Below are 26,470 nucleotides of genomic sequence, written 5' to 3' on the forward strand. Positions count from 1 at the left end.
ATAATTATGCTCCAGATTCTGCAGGGGACCCTCCAGGTCTTTTGACAAGGTTTTTTCCATTGACGGGACAGCTAGATGAGGAGGCTAATCTTCAACAGCTCATGAGTTATATAAAGGGTTATATAGTCAGGCTATATAACCCTTTCAAAGCAGCTTTCTTTTATTCTTTTGAGGCCACATCCTTGCAAGTATCACTGAATCTTCTGATACTTGCTGCTAAATCGAGAGCACAAGATAATGGAAGAAGCAGGAAAGACCACAAAAGTTGTGGGGTCTTCTCCAGGATCAATGTATCCTATTCTTCACTTACCTTGTTTTCATCACTGTCCATATCCTTGATCAGATCGTCCAGATCCTGTAACCCACAAAGAAAAATAACCAGTTGTAAGATCGCCATGACATGTGTGTAAAACACTTCATTGTTAAACATCCCTTGTATCTATTCCAAATTTGATGACACATTAAGAATTACAGGGATCTACAGGATGATGCCAAAGAGACAGCTAGCCACTTTTGCATGGATGGATTTCAGTTTGTTGCAATCTATGGATATAGACATGGTGCTTTGAGAGGTGGGGCCCACCATGTGTTTGCTCCACACTTGCCCTCCTTAAGTGATAACAACTAGAAGGAGAAAGGCGATTGGTTCGGCCAGGAGGTAATAAACTTCCTGGATAATGAGAGGAAAGGGTCTCGGCCAGCTTGAAAGAAGCTCCTCATAAGAAGCCCCTCACGAAAGCATGACGAGCAAAATGAGAATAATTCAGTCTTAGTGATTACTAAAAGTTGTTACCTGCATTCCAAGCACACAATACTTATTTGCAGAATGTAAACAAAATAGGGTTGTGCCTTTTCTTTCCAGGAAAAGAACAAGATTACCTCAGCAGGAATAGAATCAGACTCGTCCAGACAGTTTAAGAGGACGTTGTCCCCATCAGTTTTATCTTCAGCACCAGATTCCTTGATGCACTTAAGGAGCTGCCTGATCTCACTGTACTTCTGCTGCTTCACCAGTTGTCTGGCCACTTTAATGTATACATCAGCAGCCTCCAGCTGGAAATCCTAAGGTGGAAGAACCAGTATGATATCAAAATACACAAACACTTCCCTACAACCAGAATTGAGCTTTACTGATACAAGAGCAATAAGGATCTGGGAAAATCCCTTGTCATGCAGAAGTCCTTTAGCCACTGTGATGCTACAGAATCCTCCTTCAATGGTCCCTACTCTGTATCTACCTTGCTCTGTCCCCATTTAAGATAAGTCCTCATTAGGACTATAGCATCACTTAAACAAGTTCATGCAATTCAATCAGCTAAGATATATTTTAAATCGTATTCTCTCATATGCATCCCACCAAAATCAACACACAGGCCAAGCTATTGAATGACTCTGCAATGACTACATCTTTACACACACTGATATGACAGTAAGTCCCACTGAGCTCTGTGTGACTTAGTCAAACACTATTTACAGTATGTAAGCTTCCTTAGGTTTTAAAAGTCAAAAATTATTTGGCCAAAGGTTATCTGTTCCTAGTTTAATTACATAAAATTCACCATCCCAGACCACTGGTCATTATGGCTGGGACTGATGGGAGTTCAGAGTCCAGCAACATCTGAGAGGACCACAGGTTAGCCTCCTCAGATTATACAGCACATATGAAAGTGAATGAAATCAAGTCAAACCATCAGGTCAAACTGGTTTTATAGCAGCAGCTTTTCAGAGGTTCAGACTGGTCCTTTCCAGAAACAAGGACATAAAACCTTCTGCATGCGAAGTAGGTGCTCTAGCACTCAGCTACACCTCTTCCACCTCATTTTTTAAAGACTGGGGAAATGCTTGAGCCATCTAAATATCAACAAATATCAGCTATGGTGGCACTACATCCCTCACACAGTTATCTCAGCAAAGACTTGGCAATAATGCGGGAAGGGTGTGTGGAACTTGCCATTCATGTCTGTATACCTCTACAAGAGATACTGAATATTTGGCAAAGGGAACCTCTATAAAGTTGGACTCAACTAAAGCTGCAACTCTCTGTTTGGATAGTGTTCTCGAAGCTACCAGCATGAGTTTGATCAAACTGCGGGAAGCAGTGGAAGACAGAAGTGCCTGGCGTGCTCTGGTCCATGGGGTCACAAAGAGTCGGACATGACTAAACAACTAAACAACAACAACAAAGCTGCAACTCTAAGTTGAGGGTTTAGGTTTGTGAGACTCTTGGCAAGAATATGTTTGCTATGAGTATTGTGAACCTGATCAGGAGAGCTTTAAACTAAATCCTGAGGAGAAGGGAGACAAAATTACAGACGGGAATACTGAGTACTGGGGAAAATAACGTCATAGATGCTCAGGAAGCAGAGGTGGTGCTACAGAAATATGCTAAAGGGCAAGAAACTACAAGAAGGAAGCAGCTGGAGGGAATGACTCAAGGTTTCAGTTGTCTCTATACTAAAGCTATACTAAAAACCTAACGCAATTATGAAAACAGAAGCTTCTAACTCAAGTTTTTATAGACACCTAAAAGATACATCATTGTAACTGGCAAAAATGCTGTGGTTTTCCTTATCTGCTTTGGTGAGAATTGTAAGGAATCAACATTATGTATAACATCATCTTAGGTTCACCGTACCTGTAGAACTCTAAACGCAATCCCAAAGCCTTCTTCAATGTTTTTACCTTCCAGCATGACCTGAGAAGAAATAGCAGCAGCAAAAAGGTTGATTATTGTTCAAACAACCCACAGTTAGTACTGTCAGCTCCATAACACAAACAGGATTATTAGTCCCTCTTTCCAAACTTAAGGACAGCATTCAGTTTCGGAAAAGTGACATTTATTATTTTCAATTTATTTATTTAATATACTTATATCCTGCCTTTCTTCCAAGTTGGGATTCAAGGCAGCTTACAATTATAAAACACAGCATAATAAAAACAAACTAGTTGAAAACAATTAAATTGCAACATATCTAAAACCAGGAATTAAAATATAATTTGCCCTGGGTCAGGGATCAGTATCTTCTGCACCTTAGTTTCCAAAGACCTGTCTGAAGAAGAAGGTCATAGCCTGGCAGTGGAGGAAAAAGGAGGGAGCCCATCCAGCCTCTCTTCAGAATGAAGTCTACAATATGAAAGCAGCCATGGATAAAAATCTCTCTTGTATCTCCTCATCCAGTCCTGCTGCTGCTGTGTGAGAAGCCAAAGTTAAGCTTAGCATGAGGTCCAAACCAGAATTTATGCATTGTCTTGCAAACCACAAGTTGTAACTAAGGTTGGTTTTTGGGTTTACTCCTTGTGGTTTGTATGCAGCGAGACAAACCTTGAGTCCAGGTTTGGACAACACGCTACACGAAACCATGGTTTAGTTAGAAGTGCAGAAGCCATGATCTCTTCTCTGGGAACCTGTGTGTTTGCCCTAAGCCATAATTTGTCCTAGTGTTAGATGCAAACCAGCTCTCTGTAGGCTACACTCAGTGCTGTTTATAGCATTCAGTTTTGATACCTATAACTATGCCATGATTTTAAGAGGTGCTCAGTACCTTGCAAGCTACTTCCATCTTCATTTGATTGTTTCCAAAGAGTGTAGGTACAGACGAGACAGTCAGAGATGAGGCTCCCATTTTTTCGCACCGATGAAGGAATCTTGTCACTTCCAGTTGAAGCTCAACTGTATTGATATGCCTGATTTAGGGGGAAATGCTTCATTACACAATACAGTCATACCTTGGATCTCACCGCCTTGGTACTCGTCCGTTTTGGTTCCCGAACGCCACAAACTCTTAAATGAATGTTCTGGTTTGCGAACGTTTTTTAGAAGCTGAACATCTGACGCGGCTTCTGATCGAGTGCATGAAGCTCCTGCAGCCAATTGGAAGCTGCGCCTTGGTTTTTGAATGTTTTTGAAAGTCGAACAGACTTCTGGAATGGATTCCATTCGAGAACCAAGGTACGACTGTACAGAAAAGTGTTGTTGTTTTTTTTAAAGCAATGCCTTCACACATCACTGAGTCTATTAATAAATAAATAAAAATATTTACTTCTTTTTCCTTTCCCAGAATAAACATCTTTAAACACTTTGTGGGCGAAAGGAAACAAAAAGAATGTCCTCATTAAAGAAAAACACACAAGCATAACTCAAGTATATCACGGAAAACATTGCATGCTAGATTTACTCTGTAAGATAAGAGAGGGTGAACGTGTCAACACATAAGGCAGTATTCAACAAACGCCTCCTGTCAGCTTAAGAATTTCCACTTGTGCAATCAGGATTTCCTCCCTTTCTACTCCTCACCCCCACCCCAAATCTTCTCTGGAGGTTTGGAAGAAATCCAAGAAAAGATATATGGGGGGAGGAGAGGTAGGAACGTTTTGTTGTTCAAGCAGAAAATATGCTGACAGGACACATTACTTAATGCTACTTAGACAAAACCCATTCTCCAAAATATCCACAGAGATATGCCTTGTTAAAATGGAGTTGAGCATGAGAAACTTTAAGAGAAATGAATTCAAGACACTAGAGTCACAATACCACAAAAATATTGAATTTAAACCAACTGATTTTTAACAGCATGGATGCATACAGTAAAAGTACTGAAGAATGCATTATCACACTCTTCAGGGAAACTGTATGATCAATAAAATGAAGAATGAAAAATATGTCATCAAACGTTAACATCTGCTGGTACCTTGAAACGTCAGGAGCAGACATTTTCTTACGGAAAGTACATGTAACTTTTTTTCTTCCTGAGCTCCTTGAAACTTCCTGTAGGTAAACTTTGAGATGGTCCTTGACCTTCAACAGCCAGGTATGCCTTTCTCCCAATTCAGCGTAAGACTTTGCATTGTGAGTGAAAAATCTAATACAGGTCATAGCAGCACGGACTTGATCCTGAAAGTGTTAAGATGGGTAAGCCTTCAAATTGTGTATCATTGGTGAAAACCACTTAGCAGCTCTTCAGAACATAACTATACAGAAGGGATTGGACATAAGCAGTGATGGGATGGGGTTTGCAAGCTCTATTATAGCAGACTTTCCTAAGTTAGGAACCCAAAAGAACCCCCCCCCCCCGCATGAACAAATGGTACATATTGGGGCTCTTTCCCAAAATACAGGAAATATTGTCCAACTTTCCTGACAAAAAGTTCAGAACATTTAAAACTGCAGCACAAGAAGTACATCACCCGCCCTGTGGAACGGCTTCCCACCAGATGTCAAAGAGAAAAACAATTACCAGACTTTTAGAAGACATCTGAAGGCAGCCCTGTTTAGAGAAGCTTTTAATGTTTGATGGACTATTGTATTTTAATATTTTGTTAGAAGCTGCCCAGAGTGGCTGGGGAAACCCAGCCAGATAGGCGGGGTATAAATAATAAAATATTATCATCATCACCATCATCAAACCCCCACTCTTACCTTCATAAATTGTTGCAATTCATATAAGATATGATAGTAATTCTTTTTCTGCAAGTGTTTGCAAGCTGCAATGAGATAAGCACCCCAGCTAGCCAGACCTGGGTCAATCGTTTCCAGTAAGTTTTCCAACATGTGAAGTTTTCCACTGGTATAGCTTGGGATAAATATCCCTTCAATAAATACTTCATGTGGGCTCTCCTAAAACAGAGAAAAATTCAAGCGTTTAGACGGACTTGCCTCATCCATATCATTACTTTAGGAAGAAAAGCCTCTGTTATTGGGCTACAGTAGACTGCACGTTTTTCATAAAAGTTACATTTGTCCAATTCTCAGATCAGACTGAAAATTGTTTTTGGGTATGAAGGCAGACACAGCAGAAGTTGAGTTAGTGGGAGTCTCAACATGAAAGCCTGTGAATACCCACCAGACACTATGCTGTTCTAATAGTCACAAGACATCTTAAAACTGAAATATTTCCTGGCACCATTTACACTTCCCAATAAATCTTGGAGGCACTTGAACAAGGCCTCAGCCATTTTATGAAGGGAGTCGTAACATGGAAAATAAAATGGCTATTTTCAAAGCAGAAGAGAACACAGCACACATTGTTCAAGGGCGGCTAGTCATAGCGATAAAATAGGCAAGATTTTCAAAACAGAAGAACTTCAACAAAAGATTGAGACCAAGGTCAAGGTCCTCACAATATTGAGAAAACTAGTTTCATAACAAAGTAACATGTTCCCATGATATACCACCTGGAACTCATCCAAATTAAGAGACATGGAAACCTGGAACCTGCAACCCTCCAGCTGTTGTATTCCAGCTCTCATTGTCCACATGACCAATGGCCAAGGGTGATGGGAGTTGTAGTCCTGTAACATCTGGAGGACCACAGGTTCATCACCCCTTACTAGAAAACCTCCAGGAGGAACAGGCTGCCTCACCTTATTTAACAAATGCAACAGTGCTTCTCGCATGCAGTCGTGCCTCATATAAAAATGAATGATTGCTAGATTGGTGCCATAGTTGTGCAAATAGAAGAGGCACTCTTGGTAGTAGCTGTTGTGTTGAATCTTCCCCTCAGGTATCAGCTCCAGGGAAAGGCTTCGTGTCCTTAGTGTTGCTTCCAGTTCCTTCAAAGTGGCAAAGTAGTCGTCATCCTGCTACCAAAAAAAGCAGAGAATCAAACATCACAAGTTCCTCTGAGGAGATGTCTGTTCACCATATGGTCCTGCTGGAGGAAGGAAGAGGGAAGCAATTTCTACCGATTCCTACATTCCTTGGCAGTACTGCCACCAAAAACTGGAGGGACCCTCCAGTACAGTGTGGAAGGTGATGCAGGATGATTTTTTAAAAAAATGTTACCAATCACTCCCTGTACCACAAATACCTTCCTCCAGAGGCCCTTCCACGTTTCTGAGCAGAAAGACACTCTGATCCAAATCATAGTCTAGAAATGAGCTGCACAGTTATGCTATGTGGGCAATATCTAACATCCAGTTTCCTCTTTCTCTGACCCGGTGCAAGTCAACACAGAGTGGAAAACTGCTTAATCCCTGCAAACAGGTAGGTTTCAGTATGGTACCACATTGTCTATCTACACCACAATAGCACATAACACAGTGTGGCCACTATTATCAACAGCAGTTCACAAGCAGCACGTTGCAAGCAACATTCCTTTATCAATTCCAATTCCTCTCCAGCCCTTTCTCCAAGGTGGTCAAAGCAGCATGCATGGTCCTCGCTCCCTCTTCATATCATCCTCCAAATCACTTTGTGAGAAGCAGGTGAATGACTGGCTTCCAGTCACCATGCGACTTCTTTGCCTAAATTGGATCTTGGATCTGGGTCTCCTCAGTCCCAAATCCAGCACTACATAAGATTGGATCTGCACATCAGGGATGGAGAATGTGTGGCTCTCTGGATGCTGTTGAACTGAAACTCCCACCAGACCCAGCCAGCAAGACCAGTGGTCAGGGATGATGGGAGTTGTAGTCACTTTCTTGCTTTACATGCTGTTGTCCATGTCAGCTTTTAGTAAGAATGGCAACAGGCCAGATGGTAATCCCAAATGCTAAAACACCAGAATATTACATGCCTGGCATTTTGTCCCATGTCAGTAAAGAGCCATAGATACCCTGATTTCACTTTCTTCTTCCCTAGTGTACAGCTTGAAGGCACAAAGAAAAGAATTCCAAACCAAGACAAGATGTTCTTGATGCACACTTTGTTGGCATGGATTTAACTGTGTCTTCAATATTTTCTGCATCTAACCTTGACTTGGACATTCTACCACATGCCATTTTTAGCTGCAGCCTGCATACCACCGAAACAGAATGTTCAGGTTACATTAAAAATAAAGTACGCACATCTCTAACGCTGTTAGTTGTAGAAATAAAAAGAGAAGCACGGGCAATGTTCTAACTACCGTATTTTTCGCTCTATAACACGCACCTGACCATAACATGCACATCGTTTTTAGAGGAGGAAAACAAGGGAAAAAACATTCTGAATGAAACAGTGGATGTATCATTTTTGTGCTTCATGCTGTGGCCACAGACATGTGATCTGATGGTGAATTTGGGGTGACCCAATGCAAAAATCCTGAGAATCCCTGTGGATCCATGCTTTGTAACCACGTTTCTGCACCATTGCAGCCCCAGGCAACAGTGGGTGCGTGATTTTTGGGGGGCAGGCTGTAGCCATGGACATGCTATGTGAACTGATGGTGAATTTGGGGTGACCGAATGCAAAGATCCTGAGGATCCATGTAGATCCATGCTTTTTAACCACGTTTTTGCACCATTGCAGCCCCAGGCAACAGTGGGTGCATGATTTTTGGGGGGCAGGCTGTAGCCATGGACATGCTATGTGATCTGATGGTGAATTTGGGGTGACCCAATGCCAAGATCCTGAGGATCCATGTGGATCCATGCTTTTTAACTACATTTTAAGTGGGGAGGGAAGGGAAAACCCCGAACGGACAAGGAGCACGAGAGGGGTGTGCAGAGAAGCAGCTGACTAAGAATGCAGGAGAGGGGTATAACGGGAGGGAGGAAAGGAAAGCAAAAGTTTTCCCTCACCTACCCACCCAAGCCAGCCGGCTCGCGCTCTCTCTCTCTCTCTCTCCCTCCTGCATGTTTTCAGCAGCACCGGAGCACAGAGACGACACTCTGCTTTCCCCTCTGCTTGCCTGGAGGGGAGGGGCTTTCCCTGCTCTTTGTTCCGTTTGAGCAAACACAGCAAGGAAACAGAGGTGGGTGGGCAGTAAGACCCTGAGGCAGAATGCAGGGAAGCAGCCGCTTCCTCTTTTCAGGTTTCCCTTCTCCGAGACGCGCGATTTGATTTTTGCCTGATTTTTTTTGCCTCCCCTCACGCCATCTGGCTCCAGGGACCACACATTCGCTCAATAACACGCACAGACATTTCCCCTTCCTTTTTAGGAGAAAAATTCTGCGTGTTATAGAAGGAAAAATACGGTATATGCTCACTAAACCGTAAACTTGCCCTTCCAATGACCACACGCAGAAACATAAATAGGCAGTAAGCATTAGCTTCTAATTTTTAAGTATCTTTTAAAAGTACATTTAGGTACTTATACTGCACTTTTCAGAGCAAAAGGCTTTACAAAGTGGCTTACAATACTGAATGGCATATAATTTAAAAGCAATAACAATTCAATGTAACAATTTTCTTCTAAATAGCAGATTTTATTGAATTGTTATGTTTAATTGTTTTTACTTTTAAATTGTATTCCTACCCATTAAGTATTGTTAAGTCCAACAAAACAGGACAGTTTAAAGACTTTATAAAACAGGAAGGCCTTTGGAGCAAGTCCCAAAAGCATGGGGGAAGGGAGATGCTGATGATTTACTATTTATACCTTGCCCATCTGATTGGGTTGCCCCAGCCACTCTGGATGGCTTCCAATATAATAAAAACACAGCAAAACATCAAACATTATAACTTCCCTAAACAGGGCTGCCTTCAGATGTCTTCTAAAAGTCAGATAGTTGTTTATTTCCTTAACGTCTGATGGGAGGGCGTTCCACTGGGTGGGCGCCACTACTGAGAAGGCCCTCTGTCTGGTTCTCTGTAAACTCACTTCTCTCAGTGGGGGAACCACCAGAAGGCCCTTGGAGCTCGACCTTAGTGTCCATGCTGAACAATGGGAGTGGAGCGGCTCCTTTAGGTATACTGGGCTTTGCACAGTTCCATAGAACAGCCTTCGCCAACCTGGTGTCCTCCAGTATTTTGGACTACAACTACCAACAGTCCCAACCAGCACGGTTGTAGTCCAAATGCCTATCACTTGGATCTGAGTTATGGTGGGCAGCAGGTCTTTAGATGCCATAACTCAAGGTTTGGGGAGAATAATGTGGACACAGGCAATCACAGAGATAACTTGGTCCCAGATTAAATACAAACAGGACCTTTTTTTTAGCTGGAAATACCGAACTCAGTTCCAGCACTCTCAGGGTGCCCAGCCATGGCCGTTCTAAGAGAACGAGGGAGGCATTCATGGTGAGTCCCAGCACCTCTTTTTCTAGAAAAATAGCACTGAATACCAATACCCTAGCATGTGGAATGTTCTGGCTGTAGCTGTAGCTTAAATCTACCTCAGGAGACCAGCTGTTGAGGGAGGAGGAAGACTGGATTCTTACCACTGAGATAATGGGCTTCACTGTGGACTCCAGGTACTGTATCACATCTTGGACCAGTCTTGAGCCTGAGTCTAGCTGGTTCAAGTCAAGAGGTGGCTTTAGGCACCGGCTGAATTTCTCTCTGGCGGCAGAGAGGTTGCCAGCTTTAAGACATGCCATGCCCCAGGCGTGCCATGCCCCACCTGGATCCAGGCCAGTCTTCGTGGAAACCTAAAATGAACAGGTTACTGAAAACAGTCACCAAAATATGAGAAAGTCTCCCCCTCAGTCTTCCATAATCATCTTTTGTTTTCTGAAGAAAAAAAATGTACACATGTGCAATTGCAATGTCTACCTGCTCACTTTTGTTGCTCTTTTCTAGTTCTGCAGTTTTTCTAGCTCTAGAGTATTCTTTTTGAGCTGCAGTAATCATGACCCAGAAGCTGTACGCCGGCTCCCTCAGCCAATAAAGCGAGATGAGCGCCACAACCCCAGAGTTGTCCGCTACTGGACCTAATGGTCAGGGGTCCCTTTACCTTTAATCAGAGCTGAACACTATTGGCCTATTACTATTGTACACTATTGTGGTCACTATTGGTAGTTTTATTAGAGTGCATTTGTCACAATACTGAGAAGGTACATTTCAGATATTAAGAATTTAAGAAATCTTAATATATATTCTTAGAAACAAAGACCATGCCTAATGGATTTTTAAAAATTTCCTATTACAGCTACAATAGAACCAAATAGTCCCCAAATTAAGCATGTCTTCAAATCCCAGCCCCACCAATAAAAGCTGACCTGTACCAATTAATCAACAAATGCTTAGTTGATTAATCTACTAATTATATAGTTGCTTTTTTAAAAAAACACACACCAAGCATTGGTTTTCTATATTTTATAAAACACAGAACCAAGCCCAAAAGGCTAATAGGTGTCTTTGTGAGGGAAGAGATGCTTCAAGTTGAAGTTCAAACACCCCAATATTTGTGTTCTCTAAATGAAGTCAATCTGTGTAAAAACAGAGCAATGATTTGAAAGAGCCCTGAGGTTGTACTCCAGAGCTGCTTCTCTCCCCATGCATTACCTCTACAGCTAGCTGATAGTATTCTGCTTCCAAAAGCTGATTTCTTAGCCTTGCAACTGCTGTAGGCTGCAATATCTGATCCAGACATGGAACACGACGATATGAAGCAGTGACTAAAATATGTAGCACATCGACTTTGCTGATGTAGCTGTTGGCGGAGTTAAAATAAGATACAAAAGTTAGAGGCAGCACAAACACTGGGATCCACCAAACTGTGCAAAATTCAGCACAGTCCTTATATAAATGTTTCAGTCTCAGCTATAGACCACTTTCTGTTGCATCCACCTCAACATGAGCCAGGCCTGTCTGACTACTTTGGGAAGGCATCTCAGGAGAACCGCAGACCACTTACCTGTCACAGAGAGCTAAATCTTGGCTCATCCCAGCTTTTACAAACATCATTTTCGCACTGAAGAGAAGTTGTTTCATGATATCCATGAGGAGTCCAGCATCCACTTCGGGGTTTGTCAGCCCTCGAGAAAGCTTGCAGCAGTGATCTATCAACTGGTGACCACAGGCTACGCTGTCCGAATGGAGATTGAAGATGGCAATACACAAGGAAGCACTGGGTGCCTGAACATTAGGAGAGGCAAAGGAAAGGCAGAGGTAATTGTGAATCCACCTGCAGGCTGCAGCTGAAGAGCTAAAGTGTACTCAGCCAAAAAGACAGGAGCAGAACAATATTCTTCACTATAAAACTCAAAGAGATAGAAGAGTCTGTTGACCCCCGCTACGTTGACCAGATGTATAGCAAGCTCATAGCAGTGGAAGAACAGCAGCTTACCATAAGAGACCCAATAACCATGTCCAAAAAGGCAGGCAGCACAATATGGCCCCCTTCCCAGCACCACTACTGGCAGCACAGAGTGCAATATCCAATTTATTAGCATGACTGCGACCCTGTCCATAGGCGAGCTTACATCTGAACTGTATAGGGTCCACATGCGCAACATAATAAGCTTTAACAGAAGATCTTCAGACAGCTAAAATGCAAGCTTTAGCTTCTAATTAGAAAAGCAAATCATCTTACAAAGAAGTGCTACCACATAAACTGCTATCATGAAGTAGGAATCCAGTCAAAGGAAGAGACAGAAGTGCCCAGCCCGCTTATTTTCTTCATTCTCTGTGCTAATCTTTCACAAATGAACTTGAAAGCCCCAACATCACCTCATTCACTTGCTAGAGCAAGGAGTGTACATCAATATTCTTCTTTTCTGCCCTGCTGCCAACTTTTCCTTGCTTGCCCTATCATGTGCCATATTGTAAGTCCATTTCCCCCTTTTAGAACATACACTTACCTGCTCGTAATAAAACTCAGTGCGCACAATTTCATTTTCCTCTTCTCTCAAAGAAAGAAGCCACTCAAGTTCTGTTATTTTGGGTATTTGCACCACTGCAGAGTAATCTGAGCATTCGTTATCGGAGGATGCAACTGCCGTTGACAGAACACACAAGAAATCAGGACAAGAAGTCACATGCTACAATTTGGAATCAGACATCTGTTCCGACCCCTGCTCAGTAGAGGCTCTGTGAAGCAGGGTGCAACTACAGGAGGGAAGGGGAGCCCTGCTTCCAGGGGCTGCCAACCACCAGCTCTATAGCAGGTAAGGGAAAAGACTTGGATGTTGTGTACGAATTGCAGCTCCTTCCTTTGCAAAAGATGATTAAAGCAAAGCGGGGAACTGGCTCAGTGCACTTCTGTTCCCTGTCAATATGGGGGGGGGGGACAGTCCTTGCAAATTTGAAACTGCATGCATACGATTTTCAGAATGCAATACATTTTGAAGTTTAAGACCCTGAATAGCTCTAAGCTTACACTTCTTCTGGGATGACTGAGGTGTTTCTGCCTTGTGCACCGTAAGGGCAGATAAAGGATACTGAAAAGCTTTTCTAACCAACTTTGTAAAAGCCTATGAAGAAAACAAAGAGAAACTTGAATGATTTGGAATTAAATACAGGCACCTGTTTCCATGGAGAAAGGAAAGGGGGGTGTCTGACCCTGTTCACTACCAGAACAATGTTCCATCAGCTTTACACCAGAGTAATGTGGCCTTCAGTTCCAAAAAAGGTTCTCACCCTTGAACTACAACATTACTAAAAGATAGGGCATGGGTGAGGGGTTGGGGAGTCCCAAGGGCAAATAGCCCAAGGAGTCCTCTAGCCAGTCATGAAAAGGCATTGTGGCTTCCAAATCTTGCCATGTTTTCCAGCAAGTAATTTGGCCAGGTTAGCCATGCAATGCATTAGAAAGCTCATGCCACTATGCATTTGTTACATCTTTGAAAATGCTTCAGGGCTTGCCCATGTTGCCCACAAGCAACATTAACTGTGAAGTCAGTCCTGTAATGCATGCCAGCAGAATGCAAATCTCCTCACCTTCCTCTTGGTCCTGATCCTCCACTTTTGTACTATGAAAAGAGAAAAACAAAGATGCTTCATACCTATTCAAACATGCATCAAAAAGTTAAATTCAGTAAAGCAAGTGTTTTCATAGCATTAAATCAAACTCTGAAGCCCTACCCATACTCCCACTGTTGGAACTAGAAACAGGAACAGCAGGAACTAGAAATAGACTTTTCCTCCTCATTGAAACTCTCAGGGGGTGGGGAGACCCACAAGAAAGGCTAAAATGATTCACTAGTTGACATCGAAGGCTAGCATTCCAAATATAAAAAAATGGGGAAAGATTGTTTACACACATTTCTGCCTCAGGGGGCAAGTTCTCTGAGCCCTCCTTGTTGTAATAATTGTAGCACTGGTCACAAACACGAGCAGGGTTTTCCCTACACTCTTCCACCGTCATTTTCTTGGTTGAACACGAGCTGCACACCAGCCTCCCGCAGCGTCTGCAGTGATGTCGTCTATTAAACTGAGACACAAAGAAGAACCTTTAAGGGAGCAATAACATTTCAGTGGTTACCATTTAACCCATTCAAGACCCACAGCCATTTGGATCTTTTGGGCACAATAGCAAATACGACTGACAGAAGTGCAGCAAGCTGCCCAAAGAGCCAATGGCAGACACACCCGTTCAAGTGTTCCTGTTACATGTCAAGTATGGCCTTGGGGGTTCCTCACCATAGTAAAACGTTCCGTTTTGCAGACCATACACGTGACTTCGGTCTCATCGGGAATCCATTGCTGTTTTGGTGGGGGCTTCTCTGGTGGCACAAACTCCTCTGGGGACACAGTTTGCTGCAGGCTTCTCTCTCTCATGCTGGAAGAATGTGTTGCATCTTGATGATAAACAAGAAATGAAACAAAAAAATTGAGAACTGAAATATTATATTTCATAAAATGTACATACCACTCAATTGTAAGTAAAAGCCTCAAATCAATCACTGCTACCCTTCAGTGACAAGGCAATGCAAAGAATGTGCTAGTAGAAGTTCTTGTATGGGCTTTTGGTGGGGCTCATCCATTGAATCCCACCCAGAATGTGTTTTTCTTTTTTAAACTACTACAGCAGAAAGCAGATTTAAGAGAAAAACACAAGTATGAACACAACATCCAGCCATTAGACCTTCTCTCACCAGGAGAACTAACTGGAAACTGTTCCGTCGATTCTGATTTAGACAACGTATCAGACTCGGATCCGCGACACAAATTCTCCTGCATCTGAATCACAGAATCTAAAGGCAAAAGAGAAAACCATTTATATCTGCAGCCAATAAGATTAGAATGATTCATCCAAACCTGGATCAGCACATGTGATTCAAGTGACTACAGTTTTTGTACAAGCAATTTACTAACCCACCGGCATGCACAAGGAGGTGTAAGGTTCAGACTTTTGCATCTCAGCAAAAGGAGAACAATACGGATATTTAGAAACATAGGGATACTAGGCCTTCTAATGTTCTTTTTCCTCAACTCTTTTGACTACGTCATCTTAAAAATATACAAAAAGTTGAGCCGGAAGAAGTAAGGGGCTTGGTTCACTGCATTATGCAGGCTCCACTGGTCAGTAAAACATATTAGTAGTACTGCACTGTGTGGCAATAAGGGAAACAGAAGAAGAAATGGAGCAGCGCAGAGGCTTTTTAGTTAAGTCGTGAGCCAAAACCATGGGGGTCACAGAACCCAAAGCGACAAGGTGGATTTGGCTTGAATCCAATCTGCCTTACCAGCTGAAAATCTGTCATGTTTGGTTAAAGAGCACCTGGAACATTTTCACTGATTAGAGATTTCCAAAAGCAAGTCACCTGATCTTTTCTCTTTTAATGAGAAAGGGAAGTCAAGGGCTTTCCCAGCATACTTGGAGAGCAAGGCATCAATGTCTTCTACCGTAAAGCCTATCTCTTGCCCAACCAAGAGCTGGTGCAGCGTCTGTACAGCCACGGCTACCCAATCCACCTTCATGTTCATCAAGAGCTGCTCCAACATGAGCAGTGGCTTGCAAGATAGGTGAGAGTAGTTAGCACGGTAAGGCTCAGGCAGAGTCAGTAAAACCTTGGATGTAGAAACAGAAGAGAAACAAAATTAATTTATTTCATAAAATTTATATAATGCCTGATTATTATTATTTTTTAAAAAACCCAACCCTGAAACCTCTCTCATTACTTGAGAGAAGAACCCCAAAACCCAGCAATGCAGTTGCAAATTTCACATCTGCTTACCTTTGATCCCATATAAAGGGCCTGAATTTCATTATGGCGCATAATTGTTAAGTGTTTGTAGAAGTGTGTGGTGAGATAATCTGCAAGGAAATGAGAAGCTGCCAGGCTGGGATGTTTATCAAGACACTGTTCGCTTATGACCAGCTGAATGTCTGGGTCTTCTATCCTTTGCAAGAGCTACAAAGAAAGTGAACAATGGTGAGTTCAGATCATAAAATAATTTCACACTGCCAGCTGAAGACATCTGCAACCAAAAATTATCTGTTTAACACAATTCTACACCACACTTTATGAGGTTAGGTTTTCACAGCAGCACCAAACAAATATATCAACCACAATACAGGAAATACAGATAATGAGGCAGAAAATACAACTAAAAACATCCCAAGCACATTGGGACCTAGCAAATTATTATGGCTGCTCATTTTATGATGAAGGCTGCTGAGCAGGGCTACAAGAAGGAGGCCTTCCTTCTTGTACATCATATCACTCTACCACAAACAAGTGTCATACATGGAAGGGAAATGGATTTGTGTCCACAGGAACCATAATTTGCCAAAGGCTCCTGGGCACATGCTTGTCATTTGCTCAGACACAGCCACCCACCAGAGACACCCACTGAATACAGGAAACCATTTTCCTCCCTAATGTGCAAAGCGTCCCATTACTGACATCTTTAAGATTGCAAAATGATTTTGGAGGAGGATAAATCAGAAAAAACAAAGCAGTTACCTGCAAAGCCTTTTCTGTGTCTCCCATTTCCAACAAATGAAGGAGATGCTCTTGGTGAAGATTGATCAAATCATCTCTTGGAACAGGATACAAGTTCCCCCATTCTTCACATAATTCATGATCCTAGGATAAAGACAAACAGCTCTTTCTTGTATTGCCATCACTCTGATACTGGAAATCCGGAAAACCTTAGATGAGAAGAGCTTTCTGCAAGACCAACCAATTTATTTGTAGGAAGTTGTTCCTCTGCTACGCAAGGACACAATGGATGTGAAAGGTGCAGTTCCTTTCTACAGCATGACTAGGAAATAAAACCCCAACTGTGGATTACTCAGAAGTCACCAGTTAGCCATTGCGAGACAATAGGATGTGGGACTAGATGGGACTCTGGGCTTGGGGGAGAATCTGGGGGAAATTACATATTGTGCAGGATCAAGCTTCCAAGGGAGGAAACACACACAAAAAATAGCCTACCTTTGCTTCCAAAATCACTCCTACAACGGTTTGGGGGTCATCAGTGCAGGCTCTTTTCAGGTCCTGCCAGTCATGCCAGAGTGTGACATCTTGTAGACTTAGAATCTGACAAAATAAAACAAATACAACTGAACAGCCCCTTCAGCAATCTCTCTCTCTACTTTTAAAAAGGACTAAGGCAGACAACTGAACCAGGAATTATTCTAAATTACAAGTGGTCTGCTGCCAAAAGACCAGAAAGAGCTATCATTGCCTTTATATAACCCAGCAGCCGAAAGGCGCCAAAAAATCTGGGAGAAATATTCTACCCCCAAATAAAATGATTTATTACCTTTTGATAAACCTGAAGCTCTCTCGTTTTCCTCTGCAGCTCAGATCTGAGTTCTTCGGGCACCTCAGGGTCGCAGGCACAATAAGCCAAGATTTCTAGACAAGCCTCCAAGGGCCAGTTATCCAGACAGCGCAGGGCCAACCTGCTCCTCAGCAAGGCATCTCTCACTCGGAACAGGTATTGCCAACCATCCTCACCTGGAAAGGAAGAATACACTAGAGATTTGAAGTTTGGCTTTACAGTACTGTATGCTTTAGCTGCACAGGATGAAGGTGATGCAAAGTAGGATAGCAGCAATGACATTAGGAACATCAAAGGCTGCCTTATACTGAACCAGACCCTCTCTCCAGGGTTTCAGGCAGGAGTCTTTCCCAGCCTGATCTGGAGATGCTAGTCTCTGGATCTGGGACCTTCTGAATGCAAAGCATGTGCTCTGTCCACTGAGCTACAGCCTGCCTCTTCCCCCCTCTTTATAGAACCACAGTTGGGGGAATAACATGGCTATTGCTGCTTTTTCTGTTTCTACTCTACCCCCACCCTACTCTCAAGCAGGCCCACTTATCAGATGTTTCCAGCTCCAGGGCTACCAGAGCAATGGCTTCCAAACCTTTCCACGCATGGACCACTTAAAAACTGCTGATGGTCTTGGTGGAGCACCTAATGATTTTTATGTCTGCCACAGCAACTGTAGCAAATGGTGCTTTATGCTGTAATTACATTTATTACTTTTATTTCTGATATTGCATTTTATTGTATTGCAATCTGCATTCCATAGAATTCCTAATGCAATAAAATATTTAAAAAATGAAAGAAGCTATATGAATACAATAAAAATAATATGCATTTTTAACGCATTTAATGCCACACGCAGAAGCCTGCACACCACTGAATGAAGCATGTATACCATTGTTGGTTCATGGACTACAGTTTGGGAACCCCTGAACTAGAGGAAACATCATGGGCCCGAGTCTCAGACTGAGTGGCAAAACCATGGTTTGTCACTGTATCCAAAGTGCCTCAAGACATTTTCCATTTCCTTCCAAAACTAGACAACTGAGTCGTCAGTTCCTGGTCTGCAGCCCAAAGTGCCATTTCTACAAGAAAAATAATCCCTTCTTTACCATCAGCAGCAGCACAGCTGAGTACGGCATCCTGCACGGTGATTAGCTCTTCCGTGTCCTGGCTGCAGAGATTCAAGATCTGGAGGGCTCTGGGCCAGTCCCCTGTGCTGAGAGCTTGCTCAAAGTTCTCCATCAACACCTCAACAGCCATAACAGAATGCAACCCCAGGAAGAGCAACGACACGTAAGGCTTGCCACAAAGTGCACTAGCCAAGCCTTTTCCCTCCTCCTGAGGGTCCTGAAGGGGCTCACACATGGCAAGAAGAAAGCTCTCCAGAAATGGAAACTCCTTTAACAGCGCTTCGCATTCCTTGGCAACGTGCTCTATAGACAAGGGCGCTTCCCGTTTGCCTCGAAAGTCCATCCACAACAGGCCCTGCTTGGGGGTCTTCTGAGCCTTCGACACACTAAGACAAGCCACGGCAGCTGTCAGTTTTGACTGAGATTTCAAGAAGGCGAGGGTGGAAGCTGTGAGCATGTGCTGGTTCTGGTCAGGCAGAGTGGGAAAGGGATGCCCTGAAAGGTCCTCAGAGTCCATGGCGGGATTGTGGACTGGCACCTCCACGTCAGGCAGACAGTGATAGGCATGCAGGTGTGCCAGGCTACTAATGTTGGTCAAAAGGATCCTGGTCTGGTTGCTTTGTCTGGTACAGCACAGAGGCAATGCCTTACAGCAGCAGCTGATGATCACTTCTTGCACATTTAGGTTCAGTTCTTCTTTGGCCAGCAGCAAAGACAGCCTGCACAATTGAGGAGCAGAAAGTACAATAAATTTAGCAGTACACTAAGCGCTGCTTTAAAGAGAGTGAGTGGTATACAAGGTAAAACCAGGTTTGCTATTGATCGTACACAATACATCCGCCCATGTTTGAAGAAAGTCAGTACCTGTCAGGAGCAACCTGTCTCTCAAACAAAAGCTGGGACAGCAAATGGGGAGGACTCTGCTGAAGTAATAGGAAAGGGTTTGCCACTCTTAACTCCGTAGATTGATCTAGAATTAGAGAAAGGATATTGCAAAAGTGTCATGTCAACTTGATTCCATGCTATGCTTCTAAAATCTGCTCTTGGCATGCAGCAATGCTGCATGTTTTTGAAACAAACTTCTTAGTGCTCCCGTTTCTGCTGCACAGATGCAAAATAGGTTACTTTAGAAAGAGGTTGTCATAGGCAGAGAATCAGTGACACAGGCACAGGTCAAGTTACCCACAAATATAGATACAACTTGAGGTTGCTCATTAAGAAGCTAGTTCCCCCACCCATATTGATATTTCTTGAATTAAAACTTGGATTAGCTTGTTTCAATGGTGAGAGATCTCCCACCTAGCTCTGGAGTGAGGCTTCGGAGAAGAACAGCAGCCAGCCTGTTAATATAGTCAAAGAAGCTTTGCACATAGAGGTTTTGCACAAGGCTCCCTTCAAGGGTCTGAGCATGTTGCTCCAGGGTTCTCAGCAAGAGTTTGAACTGATTAGAAATGGGATGTGCCTCCAATTCCGCGGGTTTCAAAGAAGCCTGTTCTGCTAATGCAGCCAGCAGGTTCCCTCTGGAATCTATTAAAGCCAAAAGAAAAAGAGAAAGATTAGAGGTGAAACGCTCTCTCTCACAGAACACAGAATCGCTCTTTATTTCTCCATATCCCACATAACCCTTTCCATTCAGGCGAGAGCCAGTGTGGGATAAGGGTGAGAGTGTTGAACCAGGACCTGGGAGACAAGGGTTTAAATCCCCACTCAGCCATGAAGCTCACTGGGCCAGTCACTGCCTCTCAGCCTAGCCTACGTCACAGGGTTTTCTGAGGGTTTTCTGAGGATTAAACGAGGAGGGCAGAACTGTGAATGCCACCCTGAGCTCCTTGGAGAAAAAAACGTATGGGATAGAAATGCAATGAGCAAATAAGAAAGAAACAGTCTGTCTTGGTACAAAAATTATTTCCACCAGCAGGTGAAGTCTTGGGGAAATTTTACATCTAAGAATGTTAAATGGGAATAATTAAAAAGCACTTTTATCCACTATTTTGTACCAGATTATGAGGTAGATATTTATGGCTTGATCAGGGTAAATTTTTAAAAACCCAATATGTAACATTTTCCTAGAAATATTTACTCATGTTGAATAAGAATGATTTCAGAATTTTCCAAGTTATTTAAAATTGGGAGCTAAATTAAAAATTTAAATATGGAGAAACACATACGGTATTTTTCCACGTATAACACGCCCCTGTGTATAAGACACTCCCTATTTTGGGGGACTACAAATTAAGAAAGTGGGGGGAGATTGCCCAGAGTTGCTGAGCTTTTTTTAGGGAGGATTGCCCTGAGTTGTTGAGCTTTTCGACGGGGAGGGGGAATTGCCAAAAATCAGTCACCCACCTGACCTACGCTGCCACTTGCACACAGTGCGAAAGCCACCTATCATCTGTCCCCTCATCAGCAGAAACTGCCAATTGCCCACCCAATTGCTGCAGTGACAGCCAATCAACAAAACAGGCCTTGCAGCAGCCAACAATAACACGCCCAATAGCCGCTGACAAACTCCAAATCGCAGCAGCAACTAATTCCAGGTCCCTCCTCATGCACTATCCATGTATAAGTCGACCCCCCATTTTTCACATAATTTTTAAATAAAAAAACCTTGTCTTACACATGGAAAAGTACGGTAGTTCAAATCAAGAAAAAAGTTTGAGTGATTGACTTTAAGAAAGCCATTAAGATACACACAGACTCATGCATACACTTACCTGAAGACTCTTCTACATGTGCCAGTCTTTGAAGGATTTGGTCAAAGTCTTGTGATAAAACAATCTGGCTGGTAATACAGTTCTCAGTCAGGACTGGATAACAAGTCTGCATGAGGTCAGCAATGCTGCAGTGGAAGTGACTGCTTATTTTCTCATCTGAGATTTCTGTTGGGAAACAAGACGCAGAGTCAATTAATGCCAAATCTGAATGTTGTTTCAAATATGGAATAGATATATGAAGGACGCATGAAGGGGCCTAAGTGGCATAACTGAGGCTCACTGTTGAGCTGAGTCAATGCATCATGCAGACAGATGTCTTGCATTGAATAAGACCATTGCTCCATCTAGCCCAGTACCATTGAATGATTGGCAGCAGCTCTCTGAAGCATCAGCTCAGGATCACTAAAACTTCCAACTTAGATTCTCTCTGGTTTCCAAGGGCCAATTCACATATTCAGTTTTGCTATCTGGAACTCAGCTTCCATGAACACCAGGTGTGGGGAACCTGGGGCCCTCTAGACATTAAAGGTAAAGGTAAAGGTACCCCTGCCCGTACGGGCCAGTCTTGACAGACTCTGGGGTTGTGCGCCCATCTCACTTAAGAGGCCAGGGGCCAGCGCTGTCCGGAGACACTTCCGGGTCACGTGGCCAGCGTGACATCGCTGCTCTGGCGAGCCAGAGCCGCACACGGAAACGCCATTTACCTTCCCGCTGGTAAGCGGTCCCTATTTATCTACTTGCACCCGGAGGTGCTTTCGAACTGCTAGGTTGGCAGGCGCTGGGACCGAGCAGCGGGAGCGCACCCCGCCGCAGGGATTCGAACCGCCGACCTTTCGATCGGCAAGTCCTAGGCGCTGAGGCTTTAACCCACAGCGCCACCTGCGTCCCTCTAGACATTGCTGAACTACAACTCCCATCAGCCCCAGCAAGCATGGCCAACAGTAAGAAATGATGGGAGCAGTAGTTCGGCAACATCCAGAGAGTCAAATGTTCCCCACACTTGATGTGCACCAATATTTGTGAGGGTTTTTCCTGCTGGGGTACCCACTAGTTGGGCAGTCAACAACAACTGCTGAAACAACACTCACAACAGAATGAAGACTCAACACACAGTTCATAGCTGTAATCTAATAAGGAGAGTCCTTCTGAAGAAAGTATGGGCAGTGGTAAAACTGCTCCCCCATGCCAATATATATTTTCAAAGTGTACAGCCAACAAGTCCTTTAACACAGGCATCATGTTCACATCCCTCAACTAACAGCCAGAGACCCAAATGATGCTTTCCAAGTAACTGATTTGGCATTGGGCCTCCAGCTGCTGATTCCTATTTTATCCTACACAAGGTGTATGGAATATTGACACTTGAAACAACTTCAAGCAATTAACAACAACAAAAAGACATTTTGTGCACACTCTCTCCTGTACAGCCTTGAAGAAAAACCATAGCTGAGAGCTTGCCATTTAGAGGAAAGCAAGCAAGCCTTCCTTGGGATTCTGTTGAAATCAGCAGATATCATATGCTACCCTCAGAAATCACTGCAACATAGGATTCCTAAGGAACCCTGCAGTGACAATACAAGGTGTATCTAGCGTGGCCAAGAATCTGTGATAATATATCTAAAGCAATACTTTAATGCAGACACAAGCCCTGGCAAAATCCTCATAGCCAGCTTAACAGAATGTAGGTCTGCATCCGTCCCTGTCTTCTTGCTCAGGTTAATTACATTTATATCCACCTTTCCTAATGGTTCACGGTGGTGAACAACAAGCACACACAACTGTAAGAAGAAATCACGCAAGCAAAGAAAAATATAAAAGCCACATAAAATACCCATTTTTAAAAAAAAATTTAAAACCAGCAGCAGGAAATGCAAACATTAAATTCACAGAGCAAACAGTCGAATGAAGTCAGTGAACTGAGGTGCAGCAAAACAGACAGTCAAAGGCTGAAGGCCTTCCCAAAAGAGTAAAGCGGCCATCAGCAGAATGGAGAAGGGAGTGGTTTTCAGTTATTGCCCCTTGCCATCCAGCCTCAAGATTCTCCACACCTAAACTTACTCTGAATGAACAGATGTAAGATGTGAGAGGGGGCTGCAAAGAGAAGAGGGATTCACAAAAAATGCTTCTCTCCCTTTTCCACTGACGGAAGCCTTACTGTCAGCTGAGCAACGCTACAGGATGCAACCCTAAATCTTCATCCTTCAGCCAATGTCCAACAGAGAGGAAGCCAGATGAGCTGACCTTAGGAGGGAGATCTATAGCCCAGGGGTGACTCTCAAGAATCGGTCCTCGAGGTGTAAGCGAATGAATGATGTTTAAATTAGTTACCTGATTTAGGCTGCCCTTGTGATGTGTTGATGATTTTACTTATTTGTTGAAGAACTGCTGGGAAACCCCTCATGCCAAGAAAGCCCTGGAGAACAGAATCAAGTCTTCGGCCTGGTATCAGATGCAGAAGGCAAAGAAAGAAAACACAGGAGAGAGAGAAACTAATTATGCTGACAGGATTACATGCAAAGTCTATGGTGGCCATAGCTGTTGTAGTTACTTTTAGTGCTAAACATTTTGTTTTTCAAGGTCAAAGCACCTAAACAGAGGAGAGAAACGTACCCTTAGTTTCAAGGCTGTTATGCAACTTCCTATCTGCCGTCTCCAAGAGCTGCTTGCAGGTTTTCCATAAGTGGCACTGAGTAGACGCCAAGTCAAAGAGAGCCATAGCGGAGGGGCAGAGGCCCTCCACAACATTTCTCAGAGGATCTGTATGCTCTAGCTGGAGACTGTTGGCCCAGAAGCTCTCTTGGAGCATAGGGACAAGGCCTTCTGAAGGGGCAAGGAGCTTGTTGGTAACATCCGAAATCGAGTAGAACACCATACCTTGGGAAACCAAGAGAGAAAGCTTCATTAATGATTTGGGGCCACAGTTAACAGGCAACATGCGATTTCAGTCCTGAATATATCAGACCCCTGCCTCGGTTCCACTCTCATTTTTGTCCAAAACTGGGAGTGCACAGCTCCCTTTCATGCTTAGTATGGCTTTAGATGATAGAGTAGAGAACAGAGGCTGCTTATTTCCTCACTGTATCCAATACCAACATGGATTCCTTACTTGCATGTTTTCATTTGTCCCTCATCGCATACCCCCACTTCGTGTGTGTGTGTCCACATGCTCTATTACTATGATTAACAAAACGGAACATTTTTTATTTATACTGCAAAACATTTTCGTTTCTGAACTGCTATGTGATGCTTTTATAGCACTCTCTTTATTTTACTGTGATCAGGAAAAAGTGAGGGACAGAAGACAATTGACAAAATGTGCTGCAACCAAGAGTGCCTGACGCAAACATAAGGAAAGTAATTTCTTGCTGAGCTACTCTCCTTGCAGCATTAGTTTTAGAGAACATCTGTGACAATCTTCTTTTTTAGACACCCTTCAGGGCGGTGGGAGCAGGGAGAGACACTTTGGACTGCAGCCCACCAGGGGCTTGCTTGCACCCACTCTATGTTTGCAGTCCCAGCAGGCAGAAAAATCGATAGGGTTGGGGTTTGTTTATTTTTAAGCCTATGTTGTATATAGCCTGTATTTAGTTTGGTGGGATGCAAAGCAATTTATATAGTAAGTTGCAGTTTAATTCCCTTGAAAGTCATACCCGTGCTCTGTGTGTGTGTGTGTGTGTGTGTGTCCCACCCATTTTCCAAATTTTAAAGCCAACAGCCAAGTCTGCACCTGCTGCTGCAGCACTTCCAATGGCCTGCAGTGTTGAACGGCCACTTCCAGACTGCTTGAGGTTTCCAGATCCCTCAGATGACTGGTGCTCAATCTTGTGTTCCACTTTTGCCAACTCCTTGATCACTTCTTGGTAACGCTCCAAGAATATCAGCTCACCATAGGAAGAAGACGCCTCCAAACTAAACATAATCGCCACCTGTCATTGTGGAATTGAGAGAAACCATGTACGTACATATTAGGCGGGAGAAGTATTTTTTAATCAGTGTTCCAGATGTTCTTTTTTTGGGGGGGGGGGGGAGAATGATAAATTCTCCTCTACTGGCAAGCTCTTTTTTCCTTTTTCTGAAGTTCCTATTGAAACATATCCAGAGATTTTTCTAGAAAGATCAGTGAGGCAAATAAAGCTACTGCTACCAGGTTTTCTACCCTGACAGGCTGTGGGTGACCAATACATTTCCAATATTTGTGTGTCTCCTGCTTCTCCCGTCCCAAACTGAATTTCCTTTATTATGTAAACAAAATCTTTTTAAAAAAATATTGAAGAAATATTAACTTGCAATCATATCTTAGATATAGAAGGATTAGTAAACCCCTAATATCTTTTCTGGAAGAAGTCTAGACTTAAAACAATCAATTTCCTGAACATAAAAAATAAATAAATCCCTACTAGATCTGGCAGGGGAGGAAGTAGACAGCTGGGAGAGGACCATTTGCCACATCAAGACTGTAGATGCAGGGTCAGTATGCAGAATGTGCACAAAATATCTAGAAACCATGGGAGATTAATCCCATGGCTGCTCTGGACATATAATGGATGCACAATAACGTCCAGGAGAAACCAGCTACTTTCAAAACAAACACCACGCAGCGGCTATTGAGTTACCTGATGAGCTTCTATGTAGTTACCCCTCAAGATACAGGCAACAAGAAGAGATTCAGGTGGGGAAAGCATCATTGGGATGAGGGAGCTCTGTTGAGGCTTTATCCTGTATTCTACATCACTGCAGCCAGTTAGTGAACTCTCACTTCCATCTAAAAATGGAGGGAAGGTAGAGGGAGGGAGATGTAACAGTTATTAGGTAATCACTATTGAACCTGAACTGGGGAAGATGTACACAAAGTAAGCAGTCGGTGCCAACTCCTGCTGTTTTTGGGTAATTGCAGAACAGTCAAAAGGTTTTTAATTAGTTAAAAATGTTAATGTATGTGCTGTCCTTCAGCATTTTTAACCAGGGTGGCCAACAGTTGATAAAGAAATTAATAATAAAACCCTTAAAAATTATATCTCTGCAGCAGAATAAAAATTAACACTTCAGCAGAATTTCAGAAGAGAAAATAAAGAATATCTTAATATACTGTGCTTCTTTTGAGGGTGATAGGGTGGTTTACAACACAAAGGTGAAAACACAAAATGCATATAACAACAACAAAGAATATGAATCCCCTCCTACAAACACAAATTAATAGGACATGCATTGTTTAATCAGCCAAAGGCTTGGTTATAGAGAAACAATTTTTGCCTAGCACCTAAGGATATGTGGTGAAGGTGCCAGGTGAGCCTCCCTGAGGAGAGCATTCCACAAAT

At 43.1% G+C, this 26,470-nt stretch overlaps 1 protein-coding gene across 5 annotated transcripts in view; it reads right to left on the reverse strand.

The window, feature by feature from the left end:
• ZFYVE26 (zinc finger FYVE-type containing 26) overlaps positions 1–26,470 on the reverse strand; it is a 44,872-nt gene that overhangs the window by 3,718 nt on the left and 14,684 nt on the right. For 3 of the 5 annotated variants that reach the window (XM_083746093.1, XM_083746089.1, XM_083746090.1), the window contains 28 exons: positions 25,769–25,917; positions 24,883–25,081; positions 23,766–24,029; positions 23,484–23,594; positions 21,156–21,320; positions 19,741–19,968; positions 19,306–19,411; positions 18,421–19,160; positions 17,300–17,496; positions 16,969–17,073; positions 16,495–16,617; positions 15,763–15,939; positions 15,349–15,595; positions 14,680–14,778; positions 14,225–14,382; positions 13,846–14,015; positions 13,523–13,554; positions 12,445–12,578; positions 11,499–11,719; positions 11,147–11,294; positions 10,081–10,290; positions 6,361–6,579; positions 5,417–5,614; positions 4,689–4,891; positions 3,543–3,684; positions 2,636–2,695; positions 880–1,062; positions 311–355 (listed from right to left, as the gene is read on the reverse strand). In XM_083746093.1, coding sequence (XP_083602219.1) covers positions 311–355; positions 880–1,062; positions 2,636–2,695; positions 3,543–3,684; positions 4,689–4,891; positions 5,417–5,614; positions 6,361–6,579; positions 10,081–10,290; positions 11,147–11,294; positions 11,499–11,719; positions 12,445–12,578; positions 13,523–13,554; positions 13,846–14,015; positions 14,225–14,382; positions 14,680–14,778; positions 15,349–15,595; positions 15,763–15,939; positions 16,495–16,617; positions 16,969–17,073; positions 17,300–17,496; positions 18,421–19,160; positions 19,306–19,411; positions 19,741–19,968; positions 21,156–21,320; positions 23,484–23,594; positions 23,766–24,029; positions 24,883–25,081; positions 25,769–25,917 — 5,033 coding nt within the window. The remainder of the gene's footprint in view (positions 1–310; positions 356–879; positions 1,063–2,635; positions 2,696–3,542; positions 3,685–4,688; positions 4,892–5,416; positions 5,615–6,360; positions 6,580–10,080; positions 10,291–11,146; positions 11,295–11,498; positions 11,720–12,444; positions 12,579–13,522; positions 13,555–13,845; positions 14,016–14,224; positions 14,383–14,679; positions 14,779–15,348; positions 15,596–15,762; positions 15,940–16,494; positions 16,618–16,968; positions 17,074–17,299; positions 17,497–18,420; positions 19,161–19,305; positions 19,412–19,740; positions 19,969–21,155; positions 21,321–23,483; positions 23,595–23,765; positions 24,030–24,882; positions 25,082–25,768; positions 25,918–26,470) is intronic. The other 2 variants (XM_083746091.1, XM_083746092.1) reach the window with 1 other exon arrangement.

Source organism: Podarcis gaigeae (assembly GCF_964106915.1).
Source record: "Podarcis gaigeae genome assembly, chromosome: 1".
Classification (NCBI taxonomy): domain Eukaryota; kingdom Metazoa; phylum Chordata; class Lepidosauria; order Squamata; family Lacertidae; genus Podarcis; species Podarcis gaigeae.